General features: G+C 43.9%; 1 protein-coding gene across 1 annotated transcript; it reads right to left on the bottom strand.

Moving 5' to 3' along the window:
* LOC120058984 (rho-related GTP-binding protein Rho6-like) lies at positions 1-6,969 on the bottom strand. Its single transcript, XM_039007743.1, has 5 exons — positions 6,730-6,969; positions 5,700-5,787; positions 1,235-1,344; positions 915-1,049; positions 1-795 (listed from the first exon to the last, which is right to left on the bottom strand). Exons 1-5 carry the CDS (start codon positions 6,847-6,849, stop codon positions 550-552), a joined length of 699 nt encoding a protein of 232 aa, XP_038863671.1. The 5' UTR covers positions 6,850-6,969; the 3' UTR covers positions 1-549.
* Positions 6,970-20,694: the final 13,725 nt, after the last annotated feature.

The following is a 20,694-nucleotide window of genomic DNA, read 5'->3' on the forward strand; positions in this document are numbered from 1 at the left end:
ACACTGGGCACTCTGGGTACCGTTCCCTCTCATTGCCAGGAATGTAGAGGTGGCCACCTCATCCTTTTTTTTTAGCAAAGATCCCATTTTAACGTTAACATTTTCAAGTTTAATTTAGGGCAAGGATGATGGATGGGATGGTACACACATCAACATTACAAAGAGGTGAGCTGTGTTTACAATTGATGTTTTCTTATATCATTTCGCTCTCACTGTCATTATAAAAGGAAGTCTGCACTAACCTATGCTGGTGAGGTGTGTGTGTCTGTGTGTGTGTGGGTCTGTTGTGTATGTGTTTGTGGGGGATGGGGGGGGGAGTCATGAAGAAGACCAGTATATATTACACAGAGTAAACCATGGAGGGGTAGCAGTCTTTTTTAAAGAGGGCTGTCAGTGGGGGTGGGGAGGATGTTTGGGGAGGCCAGAGGGATTAAAGAGAAACCCCTTCCTTCCCCCTTACTTTCCCTTCCCCACCCCGCACCCCCCTTTATCCTCTTGACCGGTCAGAGTGCCTCTCTGGCCACCACTGTCTGGGTTCTACTCCCTTCCTCACATGATGGAGCAGCCCTTGGCCTTGTCCTTGCCGAAGGTGGAGGAGAGGAGGTCAGACTTGCCGGGCAGAAAGAGGAGTCTCTTGGAGAGGCGTCGGGCGGGGCTGGGCTTGGTGGAGGGCTGCAGCTTGTTGATGCAGGCCAGGGCTGCAGTACGGAACACACTGTGGATGCTCTTCTCTGAGGTGAAGGCTGAACACTCCAGGTAGGCCTCCGCGCCTAGCTGCTTGGCCATGGAGGACCCCTGCAACACGATGGGGAAGAACAGGAGTGAGATGGGGAGAGAGAGAGAGAGAGAGAGAGAGAGAGAGAGAGAGAGAGAGAGAGAGAGAGAGAGAGAGAGAGAGAGAGAGAAAGACTCACTTGCTCGTGTGAGATGGGTGTCTGCTTCTGATTGGACAGCTCCATAAGCGTGCACACGTCCGTGCGCAGGTCTGTTTTACAGCCTATCAGGAGGATGCGTGTGCTGGGGCAGAAATCCAGGATCTCTGTCTTCCACTGCAATGAAAAGGACATATGACTGTTATAAGGTTGTTATAATGTATCATAACCACAGCTGTAATGTACATGGTACACAGAGAGCATGATCACGATGATTGTGACGATGACAAGGAGGAGGAGGAGGAAGAAGAAATTGACAACAGCAATGATGATGATGACGACCACAATGACAAGATCCTCACCTTTTTCAGTGCACCATCAAATGAGTCTGGACGGCTGATGTCGAAACAGAGGAGCACAGCGTCTGAGTCGCTGTAGCACAGGGGTCTGACGTTATCGTAGTATGGAGAGCCTGTAGGGTCAAACAGATCGGCTGGGGTCAGTCACAGGGCTTTCGAAAGGACAGTACCAAACGAATGAGACTCCACTAGTTGCAATAAGAATGATTCGTACCAGAACAGTATAAAGACTAGTGATGGGAAAAGAAAACAATTTGATACAGTTACATATTGGGATATTATTTTTGACTGAATATCGTATCATTTTGACAATATTGCAATATTATTTTTGTGCTAGTTTGTTGTACCTGCACCAAAACTCAAGTATTTTTCCTTCATAGCTTGTTCTTCATCTTCTTTGTAAATAGGGAGCCAATTTGTTTTCAGCACTTTCCATGACTGATCGTTTTCTCATGGATCTCTCGTCCCTCTGCAGCGGACATATGGTGTGCAATGTATTTGGAACATCGAATCGCAATAAAATCAGTGTATCGAATTGCAATACACGTAGAATTGTGAGAATCGCAGTAAGCATCGTATCCGGGCACTTAAGTATCATGATAATATCGGATCGTGATGTCCCTGGGGCAACGTTCATCCCTACTAAAGACCAAGAATGAGGAGTGTTAGGTGCTTAGTGTATTGTAGGGTTGGGTGCTGGGATGCTATAGTAAAGGCCAGGGCTGGGTGCAGGGATGCTATAGGCTAACGATGGCTGCTGGGTGCTGTCAGACAAAGATGCTTGAGCACTGCTCTCAGACTATTAACACAAGGAGTCTGTCCCCCCACACAGCACAGGACACCACCCACTTCCCCCCGGTAACTACGGCAACAGCCTTGGTAGACAATGCTTGAATCCAACCCTCTATTATACCCCCCCCCCCCCCCCCCCCCCACTGCACCCGAACCATTCTCCACACACACACACACACACTCCAATTTTCTTCCTCCCTCACCCTCGGATCTACAGTAAGTCATTTCACTAAAGCCCCACGCCTTCCCACTCAGTAGAAGAACTCGACAATAAATCAAATGAACACACAAGCAGACAAACACACACACACACACACACACACACACACACACACACACACACACACACACACACACACACACACACACACACACACACACACACACACACACACACACACACACACACACACACAGAGAGAGAAAGAGTAAGAGAGAGCCACAGTACACTATAACTCTATCCCAATCACACCCCTGCATTACCCAAAGGGTTTATATTGAACTCTTTGTCTGTGCAGAAATCCCACTTGAAATCAGATAGGAGAAATGAAGATCTCTCTATCAAGGGAGAACCTTTCATAGATGGTTGTTCTACGAGTGTATCATGTATGAAGCAACACACGGACATGATTCAGAACACATACTGTATGTATGTACAACGTCATTAGAAAAAAAGCCAATGCTTCTCGTGTTACACATTGAAGACAACTGCGAAGAAAATCTGTGCGTGAGCGTTGTGTGTGTGTGTGTGTGTGTGTGTGTGTGTGTGTGTGTGTGTGTGTGTGTGTGCGCGTGTGTGTGCGCGCGTGTGTGTGCGTATATGCTTGCGGGCCTATACATCGAAGTGTAAAAGTATGCTAGTATGTTAGTGTTGCAAAGGGAGGTCCCTGTGCTAAAAACAGACGCTTGACTGAATGTCCGTCCTCTGTTGTGTTCCCTCATCGCTTACCGCACCAGCAACAGATTCAATTTCCTCTCCCTGCTTCTCAACCTACTCCAGAAACGTATGAAACACGAACTCAACCAGGTAAGAATGAATTAAGAAAAGCTTCATCTGTGGATGTATGACCTACGTACGCCTCTATGGGTAGTGTGAAATGCATTTGGATGATATAGGATTCCCTCCTGCTACTGTCAGCCTGACACCGTCTTCAGATCCAATCCACTATTAATAGCCTAACAAACGCTCTCATGTGAGGGAGACAATTGTCTGACGTTCACAGGGAATGACTGTATGAACAGTCAAGTGTGAAAAGGCAAGAAACGAGGCAACTGAATAGTAGCGATTTGACTTGTTTTTCCAGTAGGTGACAATGCCAGCATTTGGCAGAGAGGAGCCCAGGGTGATGCAACACTGGGGAAACAGACATGATGATGGCTCTGAGCCCTGGAGCTGAGAGAGGACACAAGCCATGATACACCCCCCACACACACCTCCCCTCCCTGGACGTGGACTCACACACACAACACTGGGAGAAGGAGGAGTCTAAAAAAACGAATGATAAACTATTTGCTTGTTGATGGAGGCTGGAGAGGCAGAGGGAAAGAGAACTAACGGAGCATCTCACTTTGAGTCCGGTCACTGTGAGAGAGACGGTGAGAGCAGGCAGCCGCAGAGCTCGATCATGAACTCAGAGAGGAGCGGCAGGGGGAATCGTTAGGCACAGCAACTCTGTTACACAACAACACACAAAACAACACAGCAAAGCACAGGCAGCAGCCTGACCCTAAGTGACCCTCTGCCTCTCTTCACACACCCTCAGCCAAGGAAAATAAAGAAATAACATGAGAATAAGAGCAATCTCAGAGAAAATAATGATATGGCTGTTCATGGTTTAATCATCAACAGCTAGGCTTTCTCTCTCTCTCGCTCTCCCCCCACAGACCATCAGTAAACATGATAATAGCGATATATGTATAAACACCAACTTTAGTAATAGTACAATCAGAGAAAACCTTGGTGTGGCCATGAACGACAAGAGCACTGCCAGGATAGGACGTTAGAGAGATAGACACAGAGCTCGGATAGATAGAAGCGACTAGACTGTTTTGTGGGGGAAAATAAAGGTGGGAAGAGCTGGGCAGAGCTTTAAAACAAGGTGTGAAAAATGTATATGGTAATTATGTAACGGGACTTTCGCTATGGAGTGGACGAGCATCCAGCTCGGTCCATCTCTTTTGAAGTGAAACAGACAAAGCGAAAGAATGGAATCCTGTGATGTTTTCTCTTATATACGTCATTTTGTACACGCTTCCCGCTGGGCACAGACGTAAATTCAACGTCTATTCCACATTGGGTTCGACATCAGCCGCCCAGACTCATTAGACGGTGCACTGAAAAAGGTAAGGACCTTGTCATTGTGATTGCATCATCATCATTGTTGCACGCACGCACGCACGCACGCACGCACGCACGCACGCACGCACGCACGCACACACACACACACACACACACACACACACACACACACACACACACACACACACACACACACACACACACACACACACACACACACACACACACACACACACTATTCCCACCACTCATGCAGAGGCAACCCCCTGGCCAATGAACCCCCCCCCCTCACTGCAGGTCAACTGCCACAACTGAACTCCATGGAGCCCAATCAGAAATCCCCGTGGTAGAGGTTAATCATAGCAGCCCAACAACATGGAACTGGTTGTGTTCTGTTGATCATGTTCACCAGTTTCAAGATGTAGAAGGATCCTACCTTGTCAGTAGGTCACCACAACACTGTGTGTGTGTGTGTGTGTGTGTGTGTGTGTGTGTGTGTGTGTGTGTGTGTGTGTGTGTGTGTGTGTGTGTGTGTGTGTGTGTGTGTGTGTGTGTGTGTGTGTGTGTGTGTGTGTGTGTGTGCCCGCTATAGGTGTCATATTTGATGTAGAGCCGACAAGTTATTAGACATTGCTCTAGTAAGGGGGTAGGTGGCGAAAGAGTGATATATTTGTCTCCTGGGAATGAGATCACTGTAGTGCCAAATGAATTAGGCCTACGTCATTCTATGCCTTCTAAAGATAAATCGAAGGGAGAGGAGACCGAAACAGAGAACAGGCAGGCACACAAATGGTCATTTGCATTCAAATGTTGTGTCACCTCTGTCTGAGAACTTCTCAGACCTCAGCAGCCTACCACATCACTACCTGTGATAAGCAGCTGGACAACAGTACTGTATAAAAGGTTCAACAGATCGCTATCTTAAAGGAAAACAATAACAAACAACTAACAACCATCCAGTATACACTATGATGCTAAATAAGACCGTGAGACAATGGCCAATGGGCATTTAGTTAGCCTACTGTTGGTTCCGCAAACTCTCTGATTGCATTGTTTTCAGGGCGGGTGGGAAAGGAAATGTTAAACTGGAAAGAAATTACAAGTCAGGTTTTACAGTATAATTAGTCTGAGAACCTGAATGTTGAGACACATTTCAAATGGCGTGCTTTTGGACTTGAACTTAATTTCACGCATCAAAAACCTCCTGCACTATATCTACAGGTAGAGCATCTTGTATAGAGAGACATGACACACTATAACCTTTGTTATAAGACGTTATTAAGGCTTATTATACCTGGATATGCTCAAATCCATGCTTCAATTACTGTAAGGTATATTGGATGTACGCACACGGAGAGTGCAGAGTGTAACGCTCACCTGATGTGTCCCAGAGACTGAGCTCTACGCGCTGCTCCTCCAGCTCCAGACACGCTGTGTAGTTCTCAAATACTGTTGGAACATATGTCTGTGGATACAGAAAGGAGCGAGTTCATTAGCTACGCATTATAATACGGTCAGTCATTGTGAAACAGTCACCCCGGTAATCATCAGCCGTATTAGATTGACACATAATGATTATCCCAGTCTGTGGCTGCTGTGCTGTCTGTCTGACCAAATAAGGCATCCGAACAGTTTTACTGTTTAGAAAGGAAAGCATTTTATACATCTAGTCCTGCCCCTTGGTATTTGGACCTATTCATTTGTATGTGTATTGAAGTAGGGTAAAGTGTAGTATTTGGTCCCATATTCCTAGCACTACGTTAAGCATGTGACTCTACAAACTTGTTGGATGCATTTGCAGTTTCTTTTGGTTGTGTTTTTGATTATGTTGTTCCCAATAGAAATGAACGGTGATTAAATCACGTATTGTGTGATTTTGGAGTCACTTTTACTGTAAACAAGAATAGAATATGTTTCTGAACACTTCTACATTCATGTGGATGGTACCATTATTACGAATAATCATGAACGAATCGTGAATAATGCTTTCATGACTCCAACAGGACACAATACATTATTTTATCACCATTCATTTCTATTGGGAACAACATAATCTGAAACACAACCAAAACCAACTGCAAATGCATCCAACAAGATTGTACAGTGAGCTCTACGCGCTATGCACTCCATTTGAAATTAATTAAGCACCATTTGAAATTTCTCTCAACATTGAAGTTCTCAGAGGAATTGTACTGACTTGCATATCCTTTCCGGTTTACTCAATCTTTCCTCAAGCACAGAAAACAATGCAATATTAAACTTCTATTCGTTATTATCATAGAATTAGAATGACGTTTCTATGGCTATTGTCATCTCTTCGTAGTCTGTGTATGTAGCCTATTCCGCGTGCATTTAGGATATGGGTAATATAATCCAGTCAAATGTGCCAGGTGTAGACATTGCATACCTCAGGATAGGAATCCTTTGCAAGGACTTGCAACATCGCCGTTTTTCCGCATTGAACATCCCCAACCAACACCAGTTTACATCTCGCCACCAGAGGCTGGGTAAGTCTCCTTTCCTTCATTGTGAATACGATTTGGTTGACGAACACAATAAATTGATATGCGAAAGAAAAACACGTGTAAATCCTCAGTCAGTTATCAGTGCATTCCGCCGGGATGCTGTACAGTACACCTTCGATGACGCTTGCTGCCAGCGGTATGCGCTGAGTTATGGAGCTGCTGAACTTTATATTGTCGCGCCAGCCAATGAAAATGAGCGTCCTGCTCATTGTTGCGCAGCATGCGTTTCGGACCGCATAGGCTATGCAAGATCAGGGTTGGTAGTCAGTCAACTTTGTTCTAAAGTATTCAATTGCGTATAGTCTATCCCTGTCCAGTGCGTGATGTGTAACAATGTTACTTCACCGCTTTACAAGCTTCAGTTCCATTTTATAGATTTAGATTGACACCTTTATTTCACCCTAGCTCTCTATCTCTCACACACACACACACACACACACACACACACACACACACACACACACACACACACACACACACACACACACACACACACACACACACACACACACACACACACACACACACACACATATATATATATAGACATACACACACACACACACACACACAGACCAAATCATCTGAAGGAACCCTTCCATGAATAAATCAATGGAAAGTACCTGCTCACTTCTTCATGCCCAGCAGTAGCTTTTTCTGCATAGATTTATATGAAAAATGCTGTTGTGTGGATTTCGAAAACAATGTTTCCTGACAGGTAAACGCTTATCTGAAGTCAAAGTTCACGGGATCACAGCTTTGGCAAGCAACTTTGGAAAGTGTTGCCTACCCTTGTGGCTTCACAGACACGTGTGCACCCAACTCCACTACTTATATTTCACCCCGATCTTGAACAGGATTTTTTAAATGAAGAAGAATTACACTTAGTATATGTCTTCTCATCAAGTTCTATGCATTTGGCAGGAAACCAATCATATGAACAGAGAAAATGCCCTATGTAACAGAGATGGAGTATGCAATGACTGACTGGGTGCAGTGTGCAGGTGCAGCCAGTGTGCTGAAAAACATGTTTGTGTGGGAGTGTGTCATCAGTGTGTGTGTGTGTGGCGTGCTAGTGTGCCTGTGAGTGAGCATATGTTCATGTAAGAGTTAGCGTGTGGTGACAGTAGCACAGCCAATCAGAGCACACTGACTGCCAAGCCCGAATAGATGAAAGATGGCTTCATGACTCTGAAACACCACAGAACCTGCAAAGTCTGCCATTTGGGGAGGAAGTGGAGCATGCCAAGTTATACAGAACATGAATGGGTATACACACAAACAGCCACATACTGTTATGGCATGAAATGCAATAGTATAAATCAGCACATTAAAGCAACGAGGATGCTCTTGTGCGCATGGAAATTTACAGCACAGCTCGAAAGACTGGGCCGCAGAGAACCATTGACATTTTAGTCACTGAGCGGACGCTCTTGTCCAGAGCGACTTACAGTACATACATGTGCATACTTCTTTTGTACTGGTCCCCCGTGGAAATCAAACCCACAACCCTGGGGTTGCAAGCGCCATGCTCTACCGACTGAGCTACACGGTAATAACCCACCCCACAAAACGATACACAGGAAATAGTGGACTGTGTTAAAATAACACACAGCCAAACATGTTCGTAAATTGTCCCTGTTTTAATGTATACATTCTTATCATGTTGATCGTTTCTTTTCAACGTTAACACTGTACTTTCAACCTGACCTCGGTGAGCTGCCCAGGAGGGGGTTGTCACAGGCTGGTGTGAAGCTGGTTTTACCCTGGCCAAGTGTCACCAATGTCAAGCAGAATGTGTAATGCTCCCTCTGGTAAGGCTGCAGGACCAAGAGGTAATTATGGAGCCCAGAAACCTCCTTCCACCAGGGATAGAAACCCACACTGGGGCTCAGGCAGACTCCCAGGATTTTAGGAGACAGAAAGAAAGATGAAAGGGGGAGAGGGAGCGAGAGAAGGAGATGGAGTGGGAAGGGAGGAAAGGAATACCCCCTTTTTTCAGAATTTGAAATGTTCCAGGTGAAGTAAGGACAGCACGGCACACAGGCACATTAGCTAGTGACACCTTTTCTCTTCTTACCAATTATTCCTGTCAGTGGCCGGTAGCGTAGCGGATAAGAGCGTTGGGCCAGTAACTGAAAGGTCACTGGTTTGAATCCTAGAACTGACTAGGTGACAAATCTGTTTATGTGCCTTTGAGCAAGGCACTTAAACCTAATAACTCTGGATAAGAGCATTTGTGAAATGTAAATGTAAAAAATGCTTTACAATATGGTGTTGCCAAGGCAATCAATTTAGGTTGGCAAAGTCTCGAACATACACTACATGACCAAAAGTATGTGGACACCTGGTCGTCGAACATCTCATTCCAAAATCATGGGCATTAATATGGAGTTGGTTCCCACTTTGCTGTAATAACAGCCTCCACTCTTCTGGGAAGGCTTTCCACTAGATATTGGACCATTGCTGCGGAGACTTGCTTTCATTCAGCCATAAGAGCATTAGTGAGGTCGGGCACTGATGTTGGGCGATTAGGCCTGGCTCGCAGTAGGTATTCCAATTCATCACAAATGTGTCCGATTGGGTTTAGGTCAGGGCTTTGTCAGTCGGGTTCTTCCACACCGATCTCGACAAACCATTTCTGTATGGACCTCGCTTTGTGCACGGGGGCATTGTCATGCTGAAACAGGAAATGGCCTTCCCCAAACTGTTGCCACAAGTTGGAAGCAAAGAATCATCTAGAATGCCATTGTATGCTGTAGCATTAATATTTCCCTTCACTGAAACTAAGTGGCCTAGCCCGAACCATAACAAACAGCCCTAGACCATTATACCTCATCCACCAAACTTTACAGTTGACACTATGCATTGGGGCAGGTAGCGTTCACCTGGCATTTGCTAAACCCAGATTCATCTGTCGGACTGCCAGATGGTGACGCGTGATTCATCACTCCAGAGAACGCATTTCCACTGCTCCAGAGTCCAATGGTGGTGAGCTTTACATCACTCCACTCCAACCAACGCTAGGCATTGCACATGGTGATCTTAGGCTTGTGTGCGGCTGCTCGGCCATGGAAACCCATTTCATGAAGCTCCAGACAAACAGTTATTGTGCTGACTTTGCTTCCAGAGACAGTTTGGAACTCAGCAGTGAGTGTTGCAACCGAGGACAGACGATTTTTATGCGCTACGCACTTCAGCACTCAGCGGTCCCGTTCTGGGAGCTTGTGTGGCCTACCACTTCGTGGCTGAGCTGTTGTTGCTCCTAGACGTTTCCACTTTACAATAACATAATGTACAGTTGACTTGGGCAGCTCTAGCATGGCATAAATTTGAAGAACTGACTTGTTGGAAAGGTGGCATCCTATGACAATTGAAAGTCACTGAGCTCGATTTTATACACCTATCAGCGGCAGGTAGCCTAGTGGTTAGAGGGTTGGGCCAGTAGCCGAAAGGTTGCTAGATTGAATCCCTGAGCTGACAAGGTAAAAAATCTGTTGTTCTGCCCCTGAACAAGGCAGTTAACTCACTGTTCCTAGGCTGCCATTGTAAATAAGAATTTGTTCTTAACTGACTTGCCTAGTTAAATAGAAATAATTTAAAAAAATAAGCAACAGGTGTGGCTGAAATAGCTGAGTTCACTCATTTGAAGGGGTGTCCACGTACTTTTGTATATAGAGTGTAAGTCATTTATTCTGCATGTCTATTCCTCCTCTTTCAAACTGCATTATTGCCCTTGCTTTTTATTTTCGCTATTGTTCTTTGTCCTCCTCCCTGACACGCTTGCTGACAACGCATGCATCAGGGCACCGGAAAACGTGTGGCGAGGCGGAATTTTGCCACATCCCTTTTGATTTAGTTTAATAAAATATATCGACGCAAAGTGTTAAAAAGTGGGGCAAAGTGCAGGTACATTTTTTTCCTTTGATATGCCTAATGATTTGTCAACTCGCGCACAATTTCTCTGTCCTTCACATCCGGAGTGTTCCTGCAGATGCTTTGCGTATCTTGACCAATCAGATTCAAGGAAATCGCAGGTCGGGCACAATGCACAAAGCTCAAGGCGCGCTCTCCACTTCCCTCCGGTATTAAGAAAGTGTGTTAACAAGTATCACTCCCGACTGACAAAAACAAAAACTCTATGTGCCTAAAGCAATAGCGACCTGACATGCTGTATTGCATAGAAACGAGACTATTTTTCAGTCTGATCAATTGTAGGCTACTACAGTTTTTTTAATCGCTTTGGTACTATTTTCACAAGTTTGTGGTGAATTTTCAAAACTCTTAGTACAAAACTCAAAACTGGTAAGGTGAGCACTTTCATTGTGCGTTCATTTTGTTTGTAGACATCTTTCACCACACAACCATTGATCCAAAATATAAGTTTACTGTGAACTTTAATGACTACATTGGTTTAATCACCAAAACACAACATAATGATATCTTCTCAATGTAGTTATTTAACAACCAATTGCAAAAAATGTAAGATACATGTTTCAAAATTGCCCTTTGAATGTAGTATGCTACAGTACTGTAAATTACAGTACATTACACTGTTTTCACATTAGGCAATACACTTGCACTAACCATTAAAATTGACAGATCACATTTCCATAATTTCTATCCCATGTGTGATCAAAGGTGTGATCATTGAAGAAATCTTTCACAATGTAATCAAATAAACTGTCTTGAGCATTTGGCCATAGGTTCTCATCGAAATCACAGTAAATATCATATAATTGTTCATGCACCTGGAGAAAAACATTTTGGCACAACGAATCCAAGCCTGACATTGGTCTGTATTGAAATCATTGCATGCCTCATACATGGCCTGAAGGAGGGTGATACACTCATGGGGATGGCAGTCATACAGTGCATTCGGAAAGTATTCAGACCCCTTGACTTTTTCCACATTTTGTTACATTCCAGCCTTATTCTAAAATGGATTAAATAAATAAAATACCTCAGCAATCTACACACATACCCCATAATGACAAAGTGAAAACAGGTTTTTAGAAATGTTTGCAAATTTATAAAACCTAAAAAACAGAAATACCTTATTTACATAAGTATTCAGACACTTTGTTATGAGACTCGAAATTGAGCTCAGGTGCATCCTGTTTCCATTGATCATCCTTGAGATGTTTCTACATCTTGACTGGAGTCCACCTGTGGTAAATTCAATTGATTGGACATGATTTGGAAAGGCACACACCTCTCTATATAAGGTCCAACAGGTGACAGTGCATGTCAGAGCAAAAACCCAGCCATGAGGTCAAAAGAATTGTCCGTAGAGCTCCGAGACATGATTGTTTCAAGGTCTGGGGAAGGGTAGCAAAACAATTCTGCAGCATTGAAGGTCCACAAGAACACAGTGGCCTCCATCATTCTTAAATGGAAGAAGTTTGGAACCACCAAGACTCTTCCTAGTGTTGGCTGCCTGGCCAAACTGATCAATCGGGGGAGAAGGGCCTTGGTCAGGGGGGTGACCAAGAACCCGATGGTCACTCTGACAGAGCTCTAGAGTTCCTCTTTGGAGATGGGAGAACCTTCCAGAAGGACAACCCTCTCTGCAGCACTCCACCAATCAGGCCTTTATGGTAGAGTGGCCTGCCGGAAGCCACTCCTCAGTAAAAGGCACAAGACAGCCCGCTTGAATTTTGTCAAAAGGCACCTAATGACTCTCAGACCATGACAAACAAGATTGTCTGGTCTGATGAAGCCAAGATTGAACTCTTTGGCCTGAATTCCAAGCGTCACGTCTGGAGGAAACCTGGCACCATCCCTACGGTGAAGCATGGTGGTGGCAGCATCATGCTGTGGGGATGGTTTTCAGTGACAGGGACTGAGAGACTAGTCAGGATCGAGGCAAAGATGAACGGTGCAAAGTACAGAAAGATCCTTGATGAAAACCTGCTCCAGAGCGCTCAGGACCTCAGACTGGGGCAAAGGTTCACCTTCCAACAGGACAACGACCCTAAGCACACAGCCAAAACAATACAAGAGTGGCTTCCGGACTCTGGAGAGAGCTGAAAATAGCTGTGCAGCGACGCTCCCCATCAAACCTGACAGAGCTTGAGAGGATCTGCAGAGAAGATGGGAGAAACTTCCCAAATACAGGTGTGCCAAGCTTGTAGCGTCATACCCAGGAAGACTTGAGGCTGTAATCGCTGCCAAAGGTGCTTCAACAAAGTACTGAATAAAGGGTCTGATTACTTATCTAAATGTGGTATTTCCGTATTTTTTGCTTTAGAATTGTGTAAAAATCTATAAAAAAACGTTTTTGCTTTGTCATTATGGGGTATTGTGTGTAGATTTTCAATCCAAAACGATTAACTGGAATGAATCAATAAACACGATATCTGACATAGACTGTGAGTACATTTTTTTATTAGACCTGCAGTTGCATATGGCAGGACTACAATGATGCAAACCTGTATAAAGCAGTCTCAGCCCTGTGAATTTTATTGTCCAATCATGTGGCTTTCTCTGTGTCTAGGAACCCCCCCAGTACTTTAAAACATAATTCAGATGAACAAGTATAAGGTTGCTGCAGTTTGACAGCGTTTTCATCCTCCCCAAGGCCAGGAGTTTTTCCAGTTTAAAAAAAAAAGCATGTGACCTGATTAAAAAAACTCTGGTCCCATCGTAGCCCATAATAACCCTTTTTACAACAGATTAGTCACGTCATCACCTTATAATGTCCAGAGTTTTTCCTGGTTAGGTTACCAGGTCAGGAAAAACTACAGGCCCCAGATTTTTTCTTTCTTTCGCCACACCACTTGGGAGCCTTTGGTGCCACCTCTAACACACACACACACACACACACACAATGTCTCTTTCCCTGTCTCTTCATCGGCTTGGGCACGTCTGTGTGTTTGTTTCACAATGATGTGTTGCATAACCTAGTCTGTTTCAGGCATGATGTGGGGAAGATGTTCACTGCCCCTCCTCCTGAGACTGTTTTATTAATCATTTTCAGAGAAGATTTCTTCTTTTCCCATTAAACAGATTAGATTTACCATAGTCATTTTTGCAGCCAGTAGTACTATACTTCTAATGCTATAGTAGTAGTGGGGTGCACCTCTGCAGTAAGGCTTATTACACTATGATGGTTTGACCGGTTGTGGTGGTGGTCACCCATTCTCTGGAACCCCTACAGCTCTTTGACCGGGAATGTCCCATTAGATAACACAAAGTGAAGGGGCTGTATACACAGCAGTGACATGTTCACCCACTGGGCTATCTTACTTTTCAGACCCCACTGTCGTGTGTGTGTGTGTGGGTGTTTGAAAGAGAGATACACTAGTATACTCAGGGAGCGAACATGTATGAAATAAAGCATACAGTGCATTAAGAGAGATTTAATATGTTAGAAACGTAGTATGCTTTATATGACATCGTCCATGAAGGGCTGTAGATACTGATACTGTAGATCAAGACGCCAAAGAGATAAGCAAAGTTGAGGTTTTCCTGAATCTAAAAAAAACTGTTGTTTCTAAAAATTGGTAAGTGCTTATTTCTTCAAAATAGCCACCACCGCCACAATAAGCTGTGTCGCAAGAAAATTATATTCCATCAGTCGCGCAGTAGGACGGGCACGACCAATAAGCAGAAGAAACACATCCAGCATGCCTTGCAGCCACGGAATTTGCATAATTTAAACAAGACGTGGTTGAGGGGGTTGCATTATGCAAATAAGGTATTGATTAAATGATATTCTATACACAAATGTAATCATAAAAAGGAAATTCGGAGGAAATGTTTAGCGTTTATTAATTGCCTTTAAACATGCTACAGTTTTTACAATAATTAAAACCTGTTATGAATAAAACAACAAGTCTATTCGCATTATGTTAGATTACTTCAAATATTATAAAAACAATGGACTGTGCACTACCTATTTGATGTGAAGTGGAATCTTTATCACTTTCCAAACTTAGACCTCGTGAAAATTGTCACTTGTTCAACAAACAAGTCACAATTGTTCACATTAACAAATACAAATCCATTTAGTGGATACTTCTTTGCACAGGCAGATTTCCAAGGCAGAAATTATAATTGTTTCCATTTTAGAAGATCTATCCAAGATTCACTTCAGAATGAAGAACAGCAATCTAATCCTGGTCACAGGGAGCCCCTGAACCTGTTAGTTAATTGTTTAAGTTCACTGCTTAATTAAAGAATCAATTGAATACTTAAGTGGCCTACTTACATTACTATGTGGGTGTGTTTCCCCAATAAATAAATGGCTCTCCAAGAGTAGGGCTGTAAACCACAGTATTGGAGTATGAACATCAAACTAGGCTGTTGCGTACCCAACACCTGGGGTGTATACATTAGTCAGATTCCGTTGCAAAATGTTTTGTCCGTTGCAAAACGTTTTGCAATGGAAAACGTTTACCGTTTACTCTAGGAACCAAACGGAAGCAAACAGAGCAAACGGGGAGGGACCTGACTTTGTCCAATAGAAACCTGCGTTTTCACTGCAAACGGTTTGCAACAGACAAAACATCTTGCAACAGAATCCGACTAATGAATAGACCTCCGCTTTTTAGGGGTTGGGTAGGTTGTTGTTAGTGATGACTGGGGTTATGCGGAAGTCATTATGGATCAGTTTTAGAATCCCAGGGAGGAAGCAAGCTTTCTGCGCACACTAGTGCCAAGGGCAGGGACAGGAAGTCGTCCAAACAATGGAGTTGCACTTGCTGGTGTTAGGCTCTGTGCTGTCTGTCTCTCTGTCTGAGGGGAGGAAAGTCCCACATCACCTCTTTAAAACACCACTCCCATTTCCTCACAATGCCACCCCCTCCATCCTCCTTTCAAAACTATAAACCATTGTTTTTGGCAAAACAGAGCATGCCTATTTTTTTGGAGGTCCTGTCAAGTAAACAGGCTGTGGCAATTCTTACATTTACATTTTAGTAATTTAGCAGATGCTCTTTTCCAAAGTGATTTATAGGAGCAATTATGGTTAAGTGCATTGCTCAAGGGCACATCAAAATATTTTTATCCTAATCCGCTCATGGATTTAAACCAGCAAACTTTCGGTTACTGGCCCAACACATTCATAATTTATACATACTGTGTGTGTTCTTTTAACCCATAAAAATCACACCCCCCTAAAAATAACTTTGCCCACCCCAGACCTTTATGGGCGGCAGGTAGCCTAGCTGTTAGAGCGTTGGTCCAGCAACAGAAAGGTTGCTGGTTTGAATACCCGAACCGACAAGCTGAAATAAATCGGTCTATGTGCTCTTGAGTATGGCACGTAAACCTAATTTCTTCCAGGGGCGCCGTACTATTATGGGTGTCCCTGTAAAACAACGCATTACACTGCACCTATCCGGTGTACATGACAATCAAACATATTTGTTTCCTTGTTTTTATGCAGAAGTCTACTTTTAACAATTGCCACAATTTTTTTACTAAAAAACATTTGTATGAGGAACATTGCAGATGCAAAGTTTGCTAACAGAATGACAGTAAATGCTCCCTCGGATTTTTGGGACCACGTCAAATATGTACTCCGAATTAAGATTCAAAGATGACTGAAGAAAGAATGGGGTGTCAGCTATGATATGACACCATGAGTTTGAAAAAATCACTTTTGGTTATCGAACTACAGTTTGTGAAGTGGATGGTAAAAGAATGACATCATGGGTCCTTGATCTGTACTATACAGAAATGCATAATTATGAATGTCATTCTCTTCACGGTGATGTATCCTGAATAGGTACACAAAGGTAGAAATATGTAATATCCACCTTTGCATGTTTGGGTATTATTAAAAAAACTGGCTATTATTCTAACGAGCTCTGCCACCAAACAAGACCACATTTGGTTGGTCCAGACCGGACCTAATCTGTACCAATCATAGACATCTATATTTCACAAGTTTAAACATCACAGTACTGCACCGTAGACCACAGTACAGTACAGCACAGTAGAATTCAGTACAGTACAATAGAGCATAGTACAGTACAGTAGAGTACAGTCAAGTAAAGTAGAGCAGAGTATAGTTCAGTACAATAGAGTACAGAAGCAATTAAAACCTGTTATGAATAAAACAACAAGTCTATTAGCATGACGTTAGATTAGTACAGAAGAGTAGAGTACAGTAAAGTAAAGGGAAGTAGAGTATAGTTCAGTACACTACAATACAACACAGTCGAGTACAGCACAGTCAAGTACAATAGTAGAGTATATTACATTATACTGTACTCTACTCATGTGTCATCTACTGTACTGTACTGAACTCTACTCCATTGTACTGAACTATATTCTACTCTAATTTCTTTACTATAATTTACTGTGCTCTACTGTACTGTACTGTACTCTACTGTGCTCTACTGTACTGTACTCTACTGTGCTGTGCTCTACTGTACTGAACTGTGCTCTACTGTACTGTGTTCTACTGTACTGTACTGAACTCTACTGTACTGTGCTCTACTGTACTTTACTGAACTCTAATGTACTGTGCTCTACTGTACTGTACTCTACTGTACTGTACTCTACTGTGCTGTGCTCTACTGTACTGTACTGTACTGAACTGTACTGTACTCTACTGTACTGTACTCTACTGTGCTGTGCTCTACTGTACTGTACTGTACTGAACTGTACTGTACTCTACTGTGCTCTACTGTACTGTGCTCTACTGTACTGTACTCTACTGTGCTCTACTGTACTGTGCTCTACTGTACTGTACTCTACTGTGGTATACTGTAATGTACTCTACTGTGGTCTACTGTACTGTGCTCTACTGTACTGTACTGTACTCTACTGTGCCCTACTGTACTGTGCTCTACTGTGCTGTGCTCTACTGTGCTCTACTGTACTGTACTCTACTGTGGTCTACTGTACTGTACTGAACTGTACTCTACTGTGCTCTACTGTGCTGTGCTCTACTGTACTGTACTCTACTGTGGTCTACTGTAATGTACTCTACTGTGCTCTACTGTGCTCTACTGTACTGTACTCTACTGTGGTCTACTGTAATGTACTCTACTGTGGTCTACTGTACTGTGCTCTATTGCAGCTGTGGTTTCTGACTACTATGATTTCCCAATGTAGACAATTCAATTGCAGTCAAATCAAATCAAATTTTATTTGTCACATGCGCCGAATACAACAGATACAACAACCTTACCGTGAAAGGAGTCTTATGGCTTGAGGGTAGAAGCTGTTAAGAAGCCTTTTGGACCTAGACTTGGCCCTCCGGTACCGCTTACCGTGCGGTAGCAGAGAGAACAGTCTATGACTAGGGTGGCTGGAGTCTTTGACAATTTCTAGGGCCTTCCTCTGACACCGCCTGGTATAGAGGTCCTGGATGGCAGGAAGCTTGGCCTAGTGATGTACTGTGCCGTATTCACTACCCTCTGTAGTGCCTTGCGATCGGAGGCAGAGCAGTTGCCATACCAGGCAGTGATGCAACCAGTCAGGATGCTCTCGATGGTGCAGCTGTAAAACGTTTTGAGGATCTGAAGACCCATGCCAAATCTTTTTAGTCTCCTGAGAGGTAATAGGCATTGTCGTGCCTTCTTCACGACTATCTTGGTGTATTTGGACCATGATAGTTTGTTGGTGATGTGGACACCAACGAACTTGAAGCTCTCAACCTGCTCCACTACAGTCCCATCGATGAGAATGGGGGCGTGCTCGCCCCTTCTTTTTCTGTAGTCCACGATCATCTCCTTTGTCTTGATCACGTTGAGGGAGAGGTTGTTGTCCTGGCACCACACTTCCAGGTCTCTGACCTCCTCCCTATAGGCTGTCTCATCGTTGTCGGTGATCAGGCCTACCACCGTTGTGTCGTCGGCAAACATAATGATGGTTTTGGAGTCATGCTTGGCCACGCAGTCATGGGTGAACAGGGAGTACAGGAGGGGACAAAGCACACACCCCTGAAGGGCCCCCGTGTTGAGAATCAGCGTGGCAGATGTGTTGTTGCCTACCCTTACAACCTGGGGGCGGCCCATCAGGAAGTCCAGGATCCAGTTGCAGAGAGAGGCGTTTAGTCCAAGGGTCCTTAGCTTATTGATGAGCCTTGAGGGCACTGTGGTGTTGAACGCTGAGCTGTAGTCAATGAATTGCATTCTCACATAGGTGTTCCTTTTGTCCAGGTGGGAAAGGGCAGTGTTGAGTGCAATAGAGTTTGTGTCATCTGTGGATCTGTTGGGGCAGTATGCAAATTGGAGTGGGTCTAGGGTTTCTGGGATGATGATGTTGATGTGAGCCATGACCAGCCTTTCAAAGCACTTCATGGCTACAGACGTGAGTGCTACGGGTTGGTCGTCATGTTGTGTAGCCATAGACACTGTTATTCTGTACTCGACACTGTTATTATGTTATGTATTCTGGCTCAAAGCAGCTTTCTGAATGACTGGAGCCATGAAATAGTTTGCTATGGAACTGTGCAACATTGTATGGTAACATCGTGTACTGTACACTATGTGACATGTGCCCTCTCTCTCCCACTCTCTCTTTCTTTTTCCCTTTCTCTCTCGCTTTTTCCCACTCTCTTATCCCTTTCATACGCAGACCGAAATCCCACTATTTTACCATGCCTGCTTTTTTATACCAGCTTTTTGGTATATCTGAAAGGGGTAGGGGGTAAAAAAACAAGGAAAAATAAAAGCCACCTAAAGACCTAGCCACGATTCCTGCATTTTCACAGACCCTGTAAGCAAAATACAGGAATCAGGTCTGTGTGAATGGTTCTCTGCTTTTTTGCAGGTAAAACCAATAACACTTATATTGTTTAACACCTCCCTAATTTGAAATGCAAACAGACCCCATGGTTTTACAACACCCCCCAACTCCCACCCCTCCCAATTAGCCAGGTTCTACTCACTGATGTGTGTAAAAGGGGTATACCTGCAAGAAATTGGTAAATAAGGTGCTGTTTTAAAGGGGGTTATATAAATATTGCCTTATATATTTTTTTTTTTACAGGTAATATACCACATATTCTGTCTGAAATGGGTATCTCTGTCTGATTCCATCTGGTTGTAAAGATCCTCCTAGATGTTCTAGAAGATAACCTTCAACACAAGTTCACTTTCTCACATGGATTCCATAGACCTGCACAGCTTTGACGCATCAAAGGTGGGAAAGGTGCAGTAATGGAAAATCAACCAAGGTCCACTTCTAAGACAGCGTAGGTAGAATGGCTGTTCCAGAGCAGCAGTGCTCGAACAGAAGCACACTCACAGTAGAGGAGAGAGCACTCAACGCTGCAGAGCAGAGAGGGATGGACAGTAAGTGGAACTAGTCTGTGTTGTGATGTGATAACTCAACTCTCACTCAGCCGCTCTCAACCTTCAGCACATCAGCACCACTTCAGTCAGGTGCAGTCTACGACATGTACACCTGAAGGACAACATACTCAAGGTATAGAAAACAAACATGATCCACGCTCACACGCACGAGCACATCAACAGTGCATGAGGGGCTATAGATAAGGGAGTAAAAGTTACTTGGCTTGGTTCAGAATGCAGATGCCTGTTGGGTTCTGAGGAACCCCTGAGAAACACGAGTCATTCTGATAACAGGGGCACATCTACCCAATCGATCTTCTCTGCGGAGAAACTGCAGTGTGGTGGGCATGGAGGAGGGGGGGTGTACAGAGGGTAATCCTGCAGGGAGAGATTATCTGATGTTGCATCGCCATCTGATGGTCATTGAGGAAAAATGCAATCCAGCACCATTTAGGCCTGTGTCAATGCCAATGCACAGCAGTAGACTACCATCAACAGCACCGTTTAATAAACAGAAAGTAATGTATCAATCCAGAGCATATTAAAGTGAATTGTGCATCTGTCAATCCACGCAGAGTTAAATACAAT

Source organism: Salvelinus namaycush, chromosome 14, assembly GCF_016432855.1.
Source record: "Salvelinus namaycush isolate Seneca chromosome 14, SaNama_1.0, whole genome shotgun sequence".
NCBI lineage: Eukaryota > Metazoa > Chordata > Actinopteri > Salmoniformes > Salmonidae > Salvelinus > Salvelinus namaycush.